The following is a 15,376-nucleotide window of genomic DNA, read 5'->3' as shown; positions in this document are numbered from 1 at the left end:
TAAAAGGAGGATGTTTTGAAATTATTGCTGAGGTAGTCCTTGAGAAAAGCTATATAAATGTGGAGGGTAAATTGGAGGGTTCTTTGACAATAACTACAGGAAGTGATTTATAGGGTAAGATGGTTTGGTCACGTGCTTTAACGGACCAACTCTATATACTCTCAAATTCTTCAAGATTCAGCTGCAATTGTCGGTCAAGCCAAAGACATAAATGCCATTGGGTTAATTAATCATTAAAATCATAGAGTCATTGGTTCAAATCAAGGGGATATTGGGTCTGATTTTAATCGCCCCACCCACCCTCGCCAATAGTTTACGAGCTCCGTGCAGCTAAATCTGACATTGCTACCACTTTTATCTACCTGGTTGATAACAAAATATACGATGATTGACTGGATAGACTCAATCAATTCATTGTCGAGTGCCATTAAGATCTGATCATACTCGGCGCTACCAATTGCAACTATGTGCACTCCGTCGCACCAACGTCGACGGTGAAAAATTCTCCACCGATCTAGTCCCCACTACCACACACTAATCATGGCTACCATTCCTGAAGGCGCTAACGTGCAAATCATCTCCAAGAACGAAAAGAAGGCGAGAGAGCTCATCAAGAAGACTGGCCTCAAGCAGATCAAGGGCATCACCCGCGTCACCTTCAAGCAGCGCGGCAACTTGATCTACGCCATCGACGCCCCCGAAGTGTACAAGTCCGTTGGCGGCCTGTACGTCGTGTTTGGCGAAGCCAAGGTCGACGACTTGAACAAGAGAATGATGGAAGCTCAAGCCCAACAAGCCCAACAACAGGAATTGGCTAAGGCCGCCGCCGCCGCCTCGGGTGAGACTGTCGACAAGTCGCCGGAAGCGATCACCGCCGACTTGGAAGCCGCTTCTCTTCAAGACAACAAGATTGAGGAAGTCGAAGACGACGACGAAGCCGTCGACGAAACCGGCTTGGACGCTAAGGACATCGACATTATCGTCGAACAAACTCAAGTGTCGCGCGGTAAGGCCGCCAAGGCGTTGAGAAAGCACAAGGGTGACATGGTCAACGCCATCATGGAACTCTCGTAAACAATTGGTATCTATAGTTAATTGATGCGAAATAGTCTCATATATTCCTAAATACTCTCTCTCCAACCAATATCTATCCAAATTACTCGTGTTTCACATTAGCTTATTCTGAAACGGGGGTGGCGTGATCGGTAGCATCATCACTTGTTTCAGCAGCAGTGGCTGTCTCAGAAACAGGGGCGACGTTACTGAAGTCGCCGTTCAACGCGCCACACTTAAAACACACATACTTCACCTGTAACGGGTTGGCGCACCCGGGAGGCGCCAACCCGTTGTGGGCGAAACAGTTGTGGCACACTAACGCGTAGCGGTTCTCCACCAGCTCGTTGTGCTCCAGCCCGAGTAACAAGTCAAGGACACGGTCCCCCCACAGCCGCTGGTGCTGCTGTTCTTGTAGGCGGCGCTGGATAAGGCCGTCGACCGCAGGCAGCGAAGCGCCGGCGCCGGGCGCCGGCGACAGCGCGTGTGGCGCTTGCGCTGATGGCGCTTGCAATGATGAAGCTAATGGTGCTTCAAGCACATCGATGTCCAAGTTCAATTGACGACGAATCTTCTCCTCAGTAGGGTTACGAGGACGGGCGACATTAGCCGTGGGCGGTAGCTGGTGTGCTCCTGCCGGCGCCGGGCCGGCTCCCGGAGCGCCTCGGGGCGCTGATGGCGGCGCTCGCCGACCGCTAGCTGCCGCTGCCGCTGGTTGCGGCTCGGACTCCTTAGAGTATTTTTTCAACAATTTCGACGTAGTGTTGAAATTGGTAATCTGTTTCAACTCGTCAATCTTGGCAGTGTGTTTGTTTTGAAGCAGTTTCAACCTGTTTTGGCGGCGGCGGATCAAGTAATTAAACAACCAGTGGATTACTTTCAACGTCGCCCACAGCGCTATCGGGAACGCTAATACCGCCACCCACTGGCGTTGCAGCAATCCCCGAAAGTACCGTTGAAGGTGATTGGCCCCCGGCGTCGTATTGGGGAGTTGCATCCAATTGTAGGCGGTGAGCACCACGTAGAGCATCACCAGCCACTGGACCCACACCCGGCGGACGTCGCGGTAGCGGCGCTCAAGCAAGCCGACCTGCTGCTGGGTGGCCAGGATCAGCTCGGTGAGCACCGTCAACTCGCGCTCGTACACCTCGGGGTCGAACCCTTTCTTGAAGAAACCAAACACCGCCATCGACAGTGTGGTGTATGGTGCGCGCAAGTTTGGTTGTTAGCACAAGATGGCAATTAAATATGAAAAAAAAAAAAAATGACTATCTTTCTTGAAACAGCTTTTGAAACACTACTTGAAACACTGCTTGACACGTAGATCAGCTGATGGTAAATTAAAATTAATTCACTCAAAGTCTTAATTGAAATTCTCAATTAGCAATTTGGCCTTTGTCTATGGTGGCGCGGGGAGAGAGGGGGCGCGCGCAGCAGATCACACCGTGAGCATCATCGATTGCCACGACCATTTATACAAAATAGGGATGTTAACCAATTTTCTCTTTCACTAATCGAAAAGCCTAGTTACGTAGTTCATTTTGATCTTATTGTGGTCTAGTCAGGGGTGAGGGGAGTTGGTGGGGCTACGGTTACCACACAGAATTTTAGTGACGTTTTCTGCTGACAATCACCGATCCGCGACCATCACCAACACTAGTACCACAAATACCACAAATGTAAGAGGTAAATACTAGACAGAATGAATGACCTGAAACATATAACGATTTAATCAAACTCCCAATAATCTTGAAACTCTTCACTAGTCTCATACCTCATCTTTATCGCCGCCATCCCTCACTAGTGTGCCATTAAATTGTCACTGGTAATCAGCGCGCATTAACGCTAAGCGGAGCTGGCCCATGCCCTACACCATCGGCCCCCGCGACGTCCTGCTAGCCCGGTTGCGCCCCGGCGACTGGCACCTCCTCCACCAGTACCCGCACGTGTTCGCCCAGGTGCTCAACTCCACCGTGTTTGTCTACGTCTCCAAAGTCGAACAGGTCGTCCAGCTCTACCTGGACGCCCTTATAATATACCTGACGCTATTAGCGAAAGTGCCCAACTTCGACGAAGTCGCCGAGTGTACGAACCGCACTCGGCGAGCGATGCTAGCGCTTGAAACTGATGTCGCCGCCGTTTTAAGTGGCGGCGGCTTAAGCTGGGAAAATCGACCTTATAGTGAGGTGAGAATGGCGGCACTATTATTGACTGAAGCTACGATCAAGGCGTTTAAATTGGCTCAGGATACAATGGCAATTATCTCGCTGTTCTTTGAACCTTTCAATAATTTGGAGAAACTTCTTATCCCCTACGCCCACCACATGACGACTCAGCTTGAGCTGACGTTTACCACGGCTCGTACCGCCTTTTCATTGGCTATTGATGTCGATAGCATCCCCCAGTGGCTCCCCGATACCCCTACTCCCGAGGCATTGGAACACCTCCAAAACATCGATACCCTCACCGTACAAGTACAGAAACAAGCGCAGTACCTCGAGACGATGTTCCGGTTGGTCGACAACCTGCTTGTACGCTACTCCCAAGTGATTTTGGGCAAAGGCATCTTGAAAAGAGAGGTGGACGCCGCCGAGTGTCTGTTGATCCGACGCCGTAACGTCTGTTTCCTGGCGGCTGAACAAGTGGTGCTGATCCCGCTCACGGAACAGGCGCAATCTAAGTTGCCGATGGACGTCGAGGTGTTGACGTACTTGATGATGGCATTGGGCGGGGTGCTTTTCATCGCGTTGTTCCGCATCTGGAAAGTGGTGCTTTCATGAGACTAAAGAAGAGAGAGAATTAATGACATTTAGCTTTGTAAATATATACACGACATTAAAAAAAAATTCATCATCCAATGACGTTTACAAAAAGAAGATCTCCCGAGCGTGAGTCGAACACGCGACCTTGAGATGACAATTCCATTACAGTCTCACGCTCTACCAGCTAAGCTATCGAGAGGTTCTTGCGAAAATTGCGAAAGTGGGTTTGTGGTATCAGACAATACGAATGAAATAGCTTTTCTTTTTTGGCGTTTTTAGACAGCTGTAGTAGCACCATGCTAATATTTCGCTCTAGGTGAGTTGATATATTCAGTTTTGCTTTCTCAAATGGTCTACACAGTGAAATATCAATGATAATATCGCACACTACTATTCACCAAACTCATCGGGTGAAATTTCCAGTCGACTGATGAGAAATTATCCGCCACATGTTCTACATAGCATCAATTTCATAATGTCGACTGATTTCACGTTTCCGATGAACATAATCGCCACGCCCGGCTCAGTTTGTTGACAACTCATAAACGAACAAAAGTTCCGCAGAATATCAACAGACACGCCATCGCCATCGGTGGTTTGCATCCCGGCCACAACATTGGCGGCTTCCATTCATTTACTAAAGATGCCGCCGGTGAAACGGCCACTGAAGCGACACAAGCCACCTTCGCTAACACAAAGTCATTGTCCTTTTGTTAAGCCCCACGCCACATTACTAACACTATCCACGAGGCAGCCGTGGCCTGATCGTAAATTACGACCTTCCAAGAAATTGAGACGACTACAACTCTTCAAAAAATTCAGTAAGGCGAGCCAAATCATAATTGCGTTGTTTTGGTGGCCCTGCTCATCGCAGATGACATGAACTAAACGAAATAAGGGGTCGTCTGTGAAACTACTTATCTCTCTCAATTAAAATCAGGGCGGTGTCCGGCGTCACCGAATCGCTTCAGAGAAGATTGTTTGCCGTCGAGCGGGCGATCCCAAAGCATAAACAACCACGCCCTCCTCCCCACGCGGCGACTCTGCTGCCACGATGACTGTGCATAGCGTGTAAATGTATGAAGACGTTCTCCGCTGCGGCCGGGGCCCACGGCTGAGAAAACCTAAATAAACATACCCTGCAACCCTTGGCTGTAGGCAGACATATTACGTCAGTAAACGACTATTATCCCGTCCCCTTCGTATCCGCTGGAAAGTTTGTCGCTGCTTGAGCAATGTTATTGTCGGGGTGTTTATTTCGATGGACATTTGTCGCACGATGTTTATTTTTTTTCCCACCGTGACGACGCATCATGTACGTCACACATATGTAAAGCTGAATGGGGCCGTTACAATCGTTCGGCGGCGTTTCCAGGCCTATCAGCAGACACTCGCCCTTCGTTGACACCACCACCGTGTCGGCAGGGTCCAAAACATCCGGTCAAATTTACCCCTGGGACCGTTACATACTCCTAATTAGCCACCACCACCATGATGAATCCCTGAACCCCAGATCACTAAGCCAGGCTCGCTAAATTTGAAAGCGAAAAAAGCCTCCAAGGGCTAGCGAATTAAAAAGTAACCACGCCAAGGCCTCTGCGTTTTGGTTGGTGGTGTTTGAAATTTCATCCGGAGCTATTTTTGCGGGTGAAATTTGCTCGCGGCTTCGGTAGAAACAAAAATCGATGACGTCATTGTAGATTGTGATGTGATTATGCTATACTATGCTACCTTGTTTGTGCTGAAGCGGTCGTCGAACAAGTCCTTGTCGTCGGCGACCCAGCGCTTGCCCCACAGGCGACACAACATCAGCGCCTTCATGAATTTCTTGGTGGCGTATTTTTTGAAGAACTCGTCGTGTTCGACGGGGGCGACCAAGTACTCGACCATCATCTCGACCGTCTGGCGGAGGTCGGCGACGCGGTAGCCGCCCAGGTAGTGGATGAGGTTGCCGTTCCACACGGGGTTTTTCCCCAAGATGAGCCGGGCCAAGTACATGGCGGCGGCACAGCATAGCGACGGCTTGAAGCCGATGAACCGGTGGTCGACCACCGTCACCTCAAGCAAGTATTTGCCCAACGTTCTCAGCTGGACGTCGTAGTCGTCGGCTTTGGAGATGCGGCGCAAAAAGTTCATCGGGTTGGGGTAGTTGAGGTCGAAGCGGAGCACCTTCAATATGTACTTTTCCGCGTCCAAAATCTCCTGTTCGGTGTACAGCCCGTCGGTGAAGTAGGCGTAGTTCTTTACTGAGGGCAGGAACACTTCCTCGTACTTTGCGGCGATGAAAAGCAGCCCCGTGGCGAGCAACTGCAACTTGTCGACCTGGACGACCTCGACCAGCATGAAGCGGTCCATGATGTTGATGGCAAGAAACAACAGCTCCGGCAATAGCCGGAACTTCAAGTGCATCTCCACCAACCAGTCGACCAAAATCAGCCGCATCTTCGGTTTTAGGTGTTTCTGGGTGGTGAGGTAGGTGCCCAGGGGCAACATCCGCTGCTCCAACTCGTAGAAGTAGAGGAAGATCTCGTTGACGTACTCCAGACACATCAAGGGGTCGTCGGCGTCCTCTTCGTCCAAGTCCTGCCAGTCATAGTTGGTGAGCTTCAGCTTCTTGGGCTCGTGGATCTGGTCGACCAAGTTCGTCAGCAGCTCCGTCGCCAGCCGTTTCTGGGGCATTCTCAGCGGCACCAACGCCGGGGGCGCCCCGACGCGGTTTTCCTTGTCGCACTTACACTCGCGGCTGGTGTTGCAACCGGTGCAACTCAGCGCGGTGATCAGGGTGTGGGGGATGGAGAACTTGGGCTTGTGGTTATTGGATGTATTGGTAGTGGTGGTGGAAGCAGCCGCTTGCGGCTTGGCGGCCGCCGCCGGCGGCGGGGGGTTGGTGGGATTGGTGGAGGCACCGGCGTCGTCCTTGGCTGTTCGCGGCTTGGGCACGTTCAGCACGTCGTGGAGGACGCTCAGCGCCATCTCGGGCTCCGCGGAAGGGATCATACAAAAGCTCCGGCGGGGGACTTTGTGAGCGGTCGTCGCCAGCACTCGGGGGGTGGGTTTTTTGCTGAGTGCGCGCGGGCGAAGAGGCCGGGAGCGTGTTGGCGAACGCGGTGTGCGACTTGGGGGGTGAGTGCGAGGGCAACCCTAAATGCGCTGGGGCCAAGGGGGGAAAGAATTGGCGGCCACTGGGGGGGAAATAGCACTAAACAGACGCGTTTTCGCCACCTTATTGATTTGGGGAGTTCACTGGTGGTGGTCTGGCGCCGATCGGAGCAGTCGTTCCCGGGATATCGACGGGGCGTTAAAAATTGGACACTGCTAGGTGGTGTGTGGATGGAGAAATAATTCGCAGGGCGCGCGAGATCAAAGGTCACCGGGCAGTAGCACGCTCGCAGAGGAAAAACTCGCAGTAGGCAATCGAGCGGTAACGACAGTATAGCACAACCAGGGACGACGGCGGTGGAGTGGGGGCAAACGGCTATATAAGTCACGCCGATGTAGGAGGGGCCTCGTTTTTGAGGCTGCCGGCAGGTCCACAGCAATCGATTGCATCGCGACGCAAGCACGTTATTATTATCCGGAGGTGTGCCCTCCTGAAATGAGGTTGTTTAGTTTTTTGTCAAAATCGTCGCCGAGCGAGGTCGCGGCCTGTTTGGCTTTGCGCCGAATTGGGTGAAGTCAGTGGCGGCGCACCCGCAAGTAGACGCCTACGTTTTTGTGGTCACACCCAAGGGCAGTTGCTTTCGTACTGGTGTCAAAGTGTGACCCGTTCGAGTGCATTGTCTATATATAATTTTGCAATTGGTGTAAAGTGGCTATTTGACCGTTTGGTATGATTTGGTAGGGACACGACACCAAGTGGCTAACCGGAAATCGCAAGCATTTTTGCCGCTAATTACCGAGAAGACCACAGGATCAGAGAAATACCGCCAATTTTTGCATTATTGGGGATTTTGAGCACTAGCTTGTCGCATCCTCAAATTCAACTGTCGGGTCTATTTTCGGACCCTCGGAAAACGAATTTCGGATTTTCACGCCTCTGTTGTCGCACTGATGTCGGAAAAACGACAAGAGCGCTGATGCTAGAACCAAACAGACGCTGCCTTTTTTCCGACTCCCGGTGCGCAATCCGAAGTACCACGTCCGACATCCGGTCCCGCACCGTAGTCGCACCAACCCCCAATTTATCGAAATTGGCGGTATGATAGAGAAGGGATTTGATATGACCTCCAGGCGATAACAGAGGGATAACAACTACCACCACCGTCGGGTTTTGGTAAATTTCGGCGTTAAGGGCTGGGAATATCCGAGATATCCCATTTACTCAGCGAGATTACCTCATTTCTTGGAAAGTGCTGACAAATGTTCGATCCGCACACACCCCGTACCCCACAAAATGGCGTTTGGCTTGCTCTTAGCTATAAGACCCAGATATTTCTTCATTTCTTAACCCACCAACTCTCAATTTGAAATAAACTTCAAAGATGTCGAAGTACGGTTTTGTTGCTGTCCCCAGAGACGTGAAGCAGGCGATCCCTAACCCCAAACTGCCTACTCCTCACTTGGATACCGATCTCCCCACTACCAAGCTTGCCAAGTTCATCACCGACTACACCAAGGAGAAGTTGCCTCTGGAAACGTTTAACCACCTGATCAGAGTCTACTTGTACCTGAAGGCGATCATCGCTGACCAATTCCCCCAGTGGAACTTGGACGATGAGGTATTATACGTCACGGCGATGCTCCACGATATCGGCCAAATCAAAGAGTGTATGGACGCTACCAAGATGCTGTTTGAGTTCTACGGTGGCTTCTTAGCCCACAAGCTTGTCACCGAGCACACCGGCGACCGTGATTATGCCGATGCCGTGTGCGAAGCCATCATCCGCCACCAGGACCTTGGCGACCTGGGGTTCATCACCACGTTGGGTTTGATTATCCAGATCTGTACCATCTTGGATAACGTTGGTTTGAACCCGGAATTGATCCACAAGGATACTCTTGACGCCGTCAACAAGGCCTATTCCCGTAAGGGGTGGCTCCAGTGCTTCGCCGGCTCCATCGACAACGAGAATAAGCACAAGCCGTGGGGGCACACGTCGAAGTTGGGCGTCGACAAGTTCAGGGAGGACGTATTAGCCAACAAGTTGGCCTACGAAAAGTTGTAAAAAAAGGAAAATGTTGTATTTAGTGAATCAGAGAATGCCAAACGGAAAAGTGTTTGGAGATGGAGACATAATTGGAGATGGTGGTGTTGTAATTGGGGTAATTGAAGAGGATGGTGTTGTACTAATGGTGTAATTTGTGGTGTTGGTGTTGTAATTGAGGTGCAAGTGGAGATGGTGATGGTGTTGTAATTAAAGATGGTGAAGGTGTCGGTGTGATTGGAGATGGTGGTAATTCTGGTGATGAATTAATGGTGTAATTGGTGAGGGAACTGGTGGTTTAATTGGTGATGGTATTGTAGAGAATGGTTCGAGAGTGTTAGCCGTTAAGGTGCGAGTAGTGGCACAATTTTGTTAGCGGTGATACAATTTTGTTAGCCGTGGCAAATTTGTTAGCGGTGGTGCGATTTTCGTAGCTCACTGTAACACGCGAGGGGAAAAAGCTACACAAACAAACACACCTCTAGCTTCGTGGCTTAAAATAGACCTCGTAGCCTCGTAGAGAATTCTTCGTTGATCGTATCCCTCCTAGGCTCGTATAACGTTATCACAAATAAAGCCACACGGGGTACGATAACTTTATTTAACCTTTTTTCTCTATCTCCATTTAGCCTTGACCCGCGCCTCGGTTAGTGGCGATCCACATTCCGCTGGCGCGTGCGGATCGAATTCATCACCCCCCTGTCTCCACACAGTTGATTGATTGCCCGCCATGGAGAAACAAACGCGTATGTCGCCCTCCCCCCACCAACCCATCGCTGGTGTTTCATGACAAGACTTATACTAACCGCTAGCGACCCTCAAGGCCTCGGACTTGCCCGAAGAAGTGCAAGCCAAAGTGTTCGACTTGGCGCAACAACTGCTCAAGTACTCGATCGAAAAGGACATCGCCACTTTCTTGAAGAAGGAGATGGACCAGCAGTACGGGCCCACCTGGCACGCCATCGTCGGCAAGCTGTTTGGCTCCTACGTCACCCACGAGCAAGGGTGGTTCATCTACTTCTGCATCGGCGACTTGTCGTTTTTGTTATTTAAAAGCGGCTAACCTTAATATAGCATATCTCAGTTCAATAATACACCGTCTAGTATTGTCGTATTATCGTCTAGTTCTTCAACGCTTCGTCCTGGCCCGAAAGCAACGTGAACACGGGCTTGCCGAGCTTGTCTCTCCCCTTCAAGAAGTCGAGCTCCATGACGAAAAGGTACTCCAAGATCTCGGCCCCCGACACCTTGGCCAACTCACCGGCGGCAAAGGCCAGACCACCAGTAGCCAAAATGTCGTCAACGATAATCACGTTGGCCCCCTTGGGAATGACATCCTTCTGGATCTCAAACTTGTCCAGACCGTACTCCTTTTGGAACTCGACGGTGTAGGTGTCGCCAGGCAACTTGCCGGGCTTTCTCACGGGGATGAAGCCGGCGCCAATGCTGAGGGCGAGCGTAGGGCCAAAGAGGAAACCCCGAGACTCCAAGCCGATGACGTAGTCGACTTTAGCCCCCTTAAGCGATTGCTCGAGGTGGAGCTTGAACGCGTCGATCAATTTTTGGAACACGGCGGGCTTGGCGAAAATGGGCAAAAAGTCCTCGAACAAGATGCCTTCCTTGGGGAAGTTGGGGAACTGCTTGAGGTTTTGCTTAAGTTCCTGTTGGAGGGCGCTAAGGTCGGACATGGCTGTGCTAGTGGTAGTCGCTTCTGGTTAGAGCGCGATGAGCGATCGTAGCCACCCACATGGCCCGCCGCAGCTAAGCCACAGTTAACCAGACCTAGCTAGAGTGTCCGCCGTCATATCCCGTGACACCTACATCGTGCATCCCCTTGACAGCAGCTTGCATACGCCACTGGAACTATCATTTGATTTGTAGTACTGTATCCTTTAGGGTCTTAACAGTATTTGCTAATTTCCTCTCGTCTTTACACTGGCTATCTCTGTGCGAAAAGTGGCACGGCACGTTCGCACAATCACTGCCGAATTTTCGCACGGCTCCATGAACTATGAGACAACGGCCACTGCTAATGCAAATGTAATTATATGTATTGTTTCTATCGTATCGTCATTAACAGCGGCTACTTCTTCGCCCGCTTCGCCTTCAGCTCCTTCGCCAGCAGCTTCCGCTTCCCCAGAGGTTTCTCCTTCTCCGGCAGCTTTTTCACCACGGTAAAGAAGCCGTCGAGGCGGCCCTGTACCCCCAGTTTTAAACCTTTCTTTAACTTCTCAGCACCAGAACGGATTCTATCTTCGGAAAACCCTTTCTCTTTAACCATATACTCAATTAAACCCTCGACGTCAGGCTCGTTCCACTTGATAGTAATATCCTTCGATGGGGTCACTTCCGGCAGCATGAACAACTGTCTCGCTTCCTTATACGGCCAGTTGGGAGGTACCTTGTACTTTGTCTTTTCCGGGTTCGCCTCAATGTGCTCGACAATCGCGTCTAACAGCCCGTGCTCCTTAATGAGCTTATACGCCGTCACCGGCCCCACCCCTTTAATTGTCTCACAGTAGTCACAGCCAAGGAGAATACACATATCGATAAACTGTTCGTGAGTCAAGTCGAGCCCAGCGATTGCCTCGGTATACTCCAATTGGTCGATGGGCATCTTACGGGCCTCAGAGAACGTCAAGTGACGCAACAAGAACGGCGGCTTATAACACAACGTGTCCATATCTTCCGAGGCAGCAGCGAACACTTTCCCCCCAGCGGCTAACTCAGCACACTGAGCCTCAGCTTCACAAGGGGCCTCGACGATGGGGATCCCCATTAATTCCAAGAGCTTTTTAGCCTCGGCGTTTTGTTCTCTTGACACTCTTACCATCCGTTTTTCAAACTTCATCGTCTCGGTGACGTCACCAGTCTCTTTGGCGGTTTCAAGCGCCTTCTCCGCCTCCTCTCGCCGCTTCAACCGTTTCTCAAGCTCGCCACCTTTAAGCACGGGCGGCTTGCCATCAAACACGTACACCGGCTTGATATTGTTCTCCACTAAGCGGATGGTCCGGTAGAAGAGCCCCAGCAAGTGGGAGGTGGTCTCGCCGCTATCCAGCGTGAGCTGCTGCCCGTCCAGCTGGCGGACGGCGATCAAAAATTGGTACAAACACATCAGGGCATCGATCGCCACCTTGCGGCCAAAAAGATTCTTTAGTTGGAATTCTTTAAACGCATCAGGAGCGTGTTCTTTAATCAATTGATTGAGCCCTTTAACCCCCATGGTGTAGTGTGGCAAAGTTCGGTGCGACGCGTTCACGCGTCTTTAGCGAAGAGGCGATGGACGCGACTGGGTGCAAAAAACTAGTAGTTAAAGGCAATAGCGAAACGATTGAACATGAGCTATCCTGCTTCACCGTAAAACACGTATTGGCTTTGCTTGAATTGGCATAAATTTCGCATGAATTACGTTGTCATAGACTGTACCAGCTAGTGGCCAGTTGAAGATCTCGTTGGTTTTTAGTGATTATCTTTCAATGACACATGTAGCACTTTATACTGAGGGATGTGATGGTAGTCCCCTTGTTGGCTTGTTGTAATATCAGACTTCAAAACGATATCTTAGTGGACTTTGAACACTATTCGAGTGGCGGCAAATATGCCGATATGCGACGCTACGACTACAAATACATCACCTTTGGCGTCGACAATAACACCGACTCCCATGGCTAACACTGAGGAGTTGCGAGGGCAATATCACTCCAGCACGACCAAACATCAACACCGTCAAGGTCAACGAGGCCACGGTTAGTGACGCCTGATTGATATTCCACAAAGGAAATGCAGTATGGGGTTTATGACTGCTTTGTCATTCCCCCTTGTGTCTTGGGTGTTATTGGTGAATAAAGACCGTTAAAGCTCATGCAGCATGCACACAAAAATAAGAAATGGCACGGATGCGACTCGAACAGTTGACTTCCAATATTCTCTGCCACTGCTCTGACATCCCCCATAAGCCTGAGTCTACGCAAAGCGGCCATTAAGCTTACCGGACTCCGTGTGACGTACACAGTGCTCAACCACGGTGTGCTTCCGTGTCGAAGCACTTGTAGGCTGAGGTCTTTATCTGTGCACTGGCACTGTATCCTGTATACTGCCATACAGTCCGGCACATGATTCCAGACTAGTAACATGAAAACTCCACCTAAGTCTTTCCATGACTTAAATGAGACTCTGAAGATAAACGGATAGCATCATCGTAATGTACACTGTTCAAATAGTACTTACTACAACAAATAAAAATATTCTGTATTTCTCATGGAAAAACTAAAAAGTGTGCTATAAAATCAGGAAGAATTGCTAAAATCAATCCGTTTGCTCCATAAAATTTGTTGCCACCGGAAGTATATTTGATGTAATTTTGGGTGAGTTGCCTCTAAAATTGGCGTCTCCATGTGAGTTTAATGGTCAATAAAAAAACTTTTTTTATTCTGGAATTTTTTTTTTGGACGACTTTGAATTTGTGGCGTAGTCTATTACATCTGGGGAGCATTCAAACTGAACCGCGACGCTTGTAGAAGTGATGGGATAGGTTTAACACCTCGTCTAGGTAAGTGTTTGTATGCAGGTACAGCGACTAATATGCAAGACAAAACAAGTTGAGCTAAACCACACACTTACAGTATGGCCAGCCCATTTTAACAAGCACATTTGTAATCTGGTGGCATGTTTATATTAGTTGGGGGGTTTGGGTAGGTGTTGCCACAGTGGCTGACACTTACACCACGCCTACAAGTTTGGGGTTCTGCACATAAGCTTTGCATGTGCATAGCACTCGTGAATTTTCAGTGATGTCCTTCATCGTCTATATTGAACTGAAGAAAGAAACAAACTACACCACTGTAATGTATACGGTGCAAATTCAATTTACAACAGCAAATGGGATTTTTCTGAATTTCGTTAAGAAAAACTTCAAAATGTGATATAAAATCAGGAGAAATTGATAACATCAATCCGTTTGTTCCATAAAATTCTTTCGCGCCAGAAGTAAGGTAGATAAATATTTGGGCAAGTTCACGTCAAAATCGGTGGATCTATGACTGATACCACATAGCTGAAATTTCTGAAAAACTTTTTTTTTTTTTTGCATTTCTTTCTGAACTACTCTGAGTCTGTGGCGTAGTCTATTAGATCTAGTGAGCATTGAAACTGACCTGTGATGCTTGTGGCAGTGATGAGAGTAGTTCAAGTCCTCGTCTAGGTAGGTGTTGGTATGCAGGTGCAGCATGAGAGCTGCGGAAGACCATACTTTGAGTTGTAACACGAAGTACCAGAATTCTCAGCGGTATTTACTTAACATCATTACAATGCATGAGCATGTCTATATGGTTTGACAATTTATCTAGGGGCTAACACGATTACTGACACATCTGACATGCTTGCAACTTTCATGCCTGCACACACTCTAGAATAGATTCGACAACACCACTGTTTATTATACGATGCAAATAGTATTTCCAACAAAAGATGAAAGCTTTCTGAGTTATTCTATGTTGTGACTCCATTATTTCGCCATTTGATTTGTCGCAGTCAAATCACCATTTCGGTCCACCCCCCCTCACTACACTCTAAGCTGATTCCTGAGCTGGCTCCGGAACTGGCCTCGAACTGGTCCTTGAATCGACAGCTGAGTCAGCTCTTGAATCGCCCATCTAACTGCTGGAACTACTAGAACTAATGGCTCTGGAACTGGCTGAGCCGACTATCGAATCTGGCGACGACCACTCCAGTCCCCAGATCATTGCCGCTTCCTCGAGGAACGTCAACCTATCGCTGAACCCATTGCCCAGTTCCTTCAACAGACTAAGGCACAAATTGAAGCTCATACAGTTGGTGCCGTCGATGCCTATTGAAATGACTCCATTGAAGAAATCAAGCGGTTTGACCACGACCAGCCGCTAAGACCTACTGCCGGCCCAAACCAAAGGCATACAAATGGTTCTCCACCTAGTGAGCAATACCTAATGCCAAGCTCCAAAGCTCAGTCCATGCGATACAATAGAGACACGAAGAGTTGATATTCTCACCACCAAGCGCTCCAGGACCGTCGCGACATAGCATTGGGCTCCGTTATTGGTGCTGATGCCCATGATTAGTATCAATCTAGGAGAGAGTTAATGATTATCGTAGCCGCGACTGCTCTTCTATTAGCGTAAGGTGACCCAGTTGTCTCTTCTATGGCTGTCCTGAACTGATTGCCGAGTACAACATTGCAAAGTGCGCCATGAGGACTGGGGTCACAACCCTGCTACCAGAGAGACCACGAGGATCTCCAGCAGAGTGCACGCCGACTTCAGAGGGACGCAACAAAATGAAAGCACTGTCGGGATCGTGTCAGCAACAGCCATGTCAGAGGCAACCAAGCCACCATACTCTAGTAGAGAAGTAGCCATGACCAAGCTTGAAATTGTGAGGAGA

The 15,376-nt window shown here is 49.5% G+C and overlaps 7 protein-coding genes across 7 annotated transcripts; 3 read left to right on the top strand and 4 right to left on the bottom strand. All coding sequences in view use genetic code 12, as the record gives it.

Moving 5' to 3' along the window:
- Positions 1–540: 540 nt before the first annotated feature.
- EGD2 (Egd2p) lies at positions 541–1,074 on the top strand (the record flags this gene model as incomplete). Its single annotated transcript, XM_034156463.1, has 1 exon — positions 541–1,074. One exon carries the CDS (start codon positions 541–543, stop codon positions 1,072–1,074), a length of 534 nt encoding a protein of 177 aa, XP_034011512.1.
- A 103-nt stretch (positions 1,075–1,177) lies between these two features.
- DIURU_003674 (uncharacterized protein) lies at positions 1,178–2,242 on the bottom strand (the record flags this gene model as incomplete). The annotated part of the gene is made up of 1 exon (XM_034156462.1): positions 1,178–2,242. The coding sequence occupies one exon, from the start codon at positions 2,240–2,242 to the stop codon at positions 1,178–1,180; it is 1,065 nt and encodes a 354-aa protein (XP_034011511.1).
- A 673-nt stretch (positions 2,243–2,915) lies between these two features.
- Positions 2,916–3,833, top strand: DIURU_003673 (uncharacterized protein; the record flags this gene model as incomplete). The annotated part of the gene is made up of 1 exon (XM_034156461.1): positions 2,916–3,833. One exon carries the CDS (start codon positions 2,916–2,918, stop codon positions 3,831–3,833), a length of 918 nt encoding a protein of 305 aa, XP_034011510.1.
- A 1,704-nt stretch (positions 3,834–5,537) lies between these two features.
- CLB2 (B-type cyclin) lies at positions 5,538–6,812 on the bottom strand (the record flags this gene model as incomplete). The annotated part of the gene is made up of 1 exon (XM_034156460.1): positions 5,538–6,812. One exon carries the CDS (start codon positions 6,810–6,812, stop codon positions 5,538–5,540), a length of 1,275 nt encoding a protein of 424 aa, XP_034011509.1.
- A 1,484-nt stretch (positions 6,813–8,296) lies between these two features.
- DIURU_003671 (cyanamide hydratase) lies at positions 8,297–8,980 on the top strand (the record flags this gene model as incomplete). Its single annotated transcript, XM_034156459.1, has 1 exon — positions 8,297–8,980. One exon carries the CDS (start codon positions 8,297–8,299, stop codon positions 8,978–8,980), a length of 684 nt encoding a protein of 227 aa, XP_034011508.1.
- Positions 8,981–10,080: 1,100 nt separating this feature from the next.
- Positions 10,081–10,647, bottom strand: APT1 (adenine phosphoribosyltransferase; the record flags this gene model as incomplete). Its single annotated transcript, XM_034156458.1, has 1 exon — positions 10,081–10,647. The coding sequence occupies one exon, from the start codon at positions 10,645–10,647 to the stop codon at positions 10,081–10,083; it is 567 nt and encodes a 188-aa protein (XP_034011507.1).
- Positions 10,648–11,042: 395 nt separating this feature from the next.
- On the bottom strand, positions 11,043–12,182 carry DIURU_003669 (multifunctional nuclease; the record flags this gene model as incomplete). Its single annotated transcript, XM_034156456.1, has 1 exon — positions 11,043–12,182. The coding sequence occupies one exon, from the start codon at positions 12,180–12,182 to the stop codon at positions 11,043–11,045; it is 1,140 nt and encodes a 379-aa protein (XP_034011506.1).
- Positions 12,183–15,376: the final 3,194 nt, after the last annotated feature.

Source organism: Diutina rugosa (genome assembly GCF_008704595.1).
Source record: "Diutina rugosa strain CBS 613 chromosome Unknown scaffold47_size107767, whole genome shotgun sequence".
Taxonomy (NCBI): domain Eukaryota; kingdom Fungi; phylum Ascomycota; class Pichiomycetes; order Serinales; family Debaryomycetaceae; genus Diutina; species Diutina rugosa.
The sequence above is the reverse complement of the archived record's forward strand: the minus strand, read 5'-3'. Positions and strand labels throughout refer to the sequence as shown.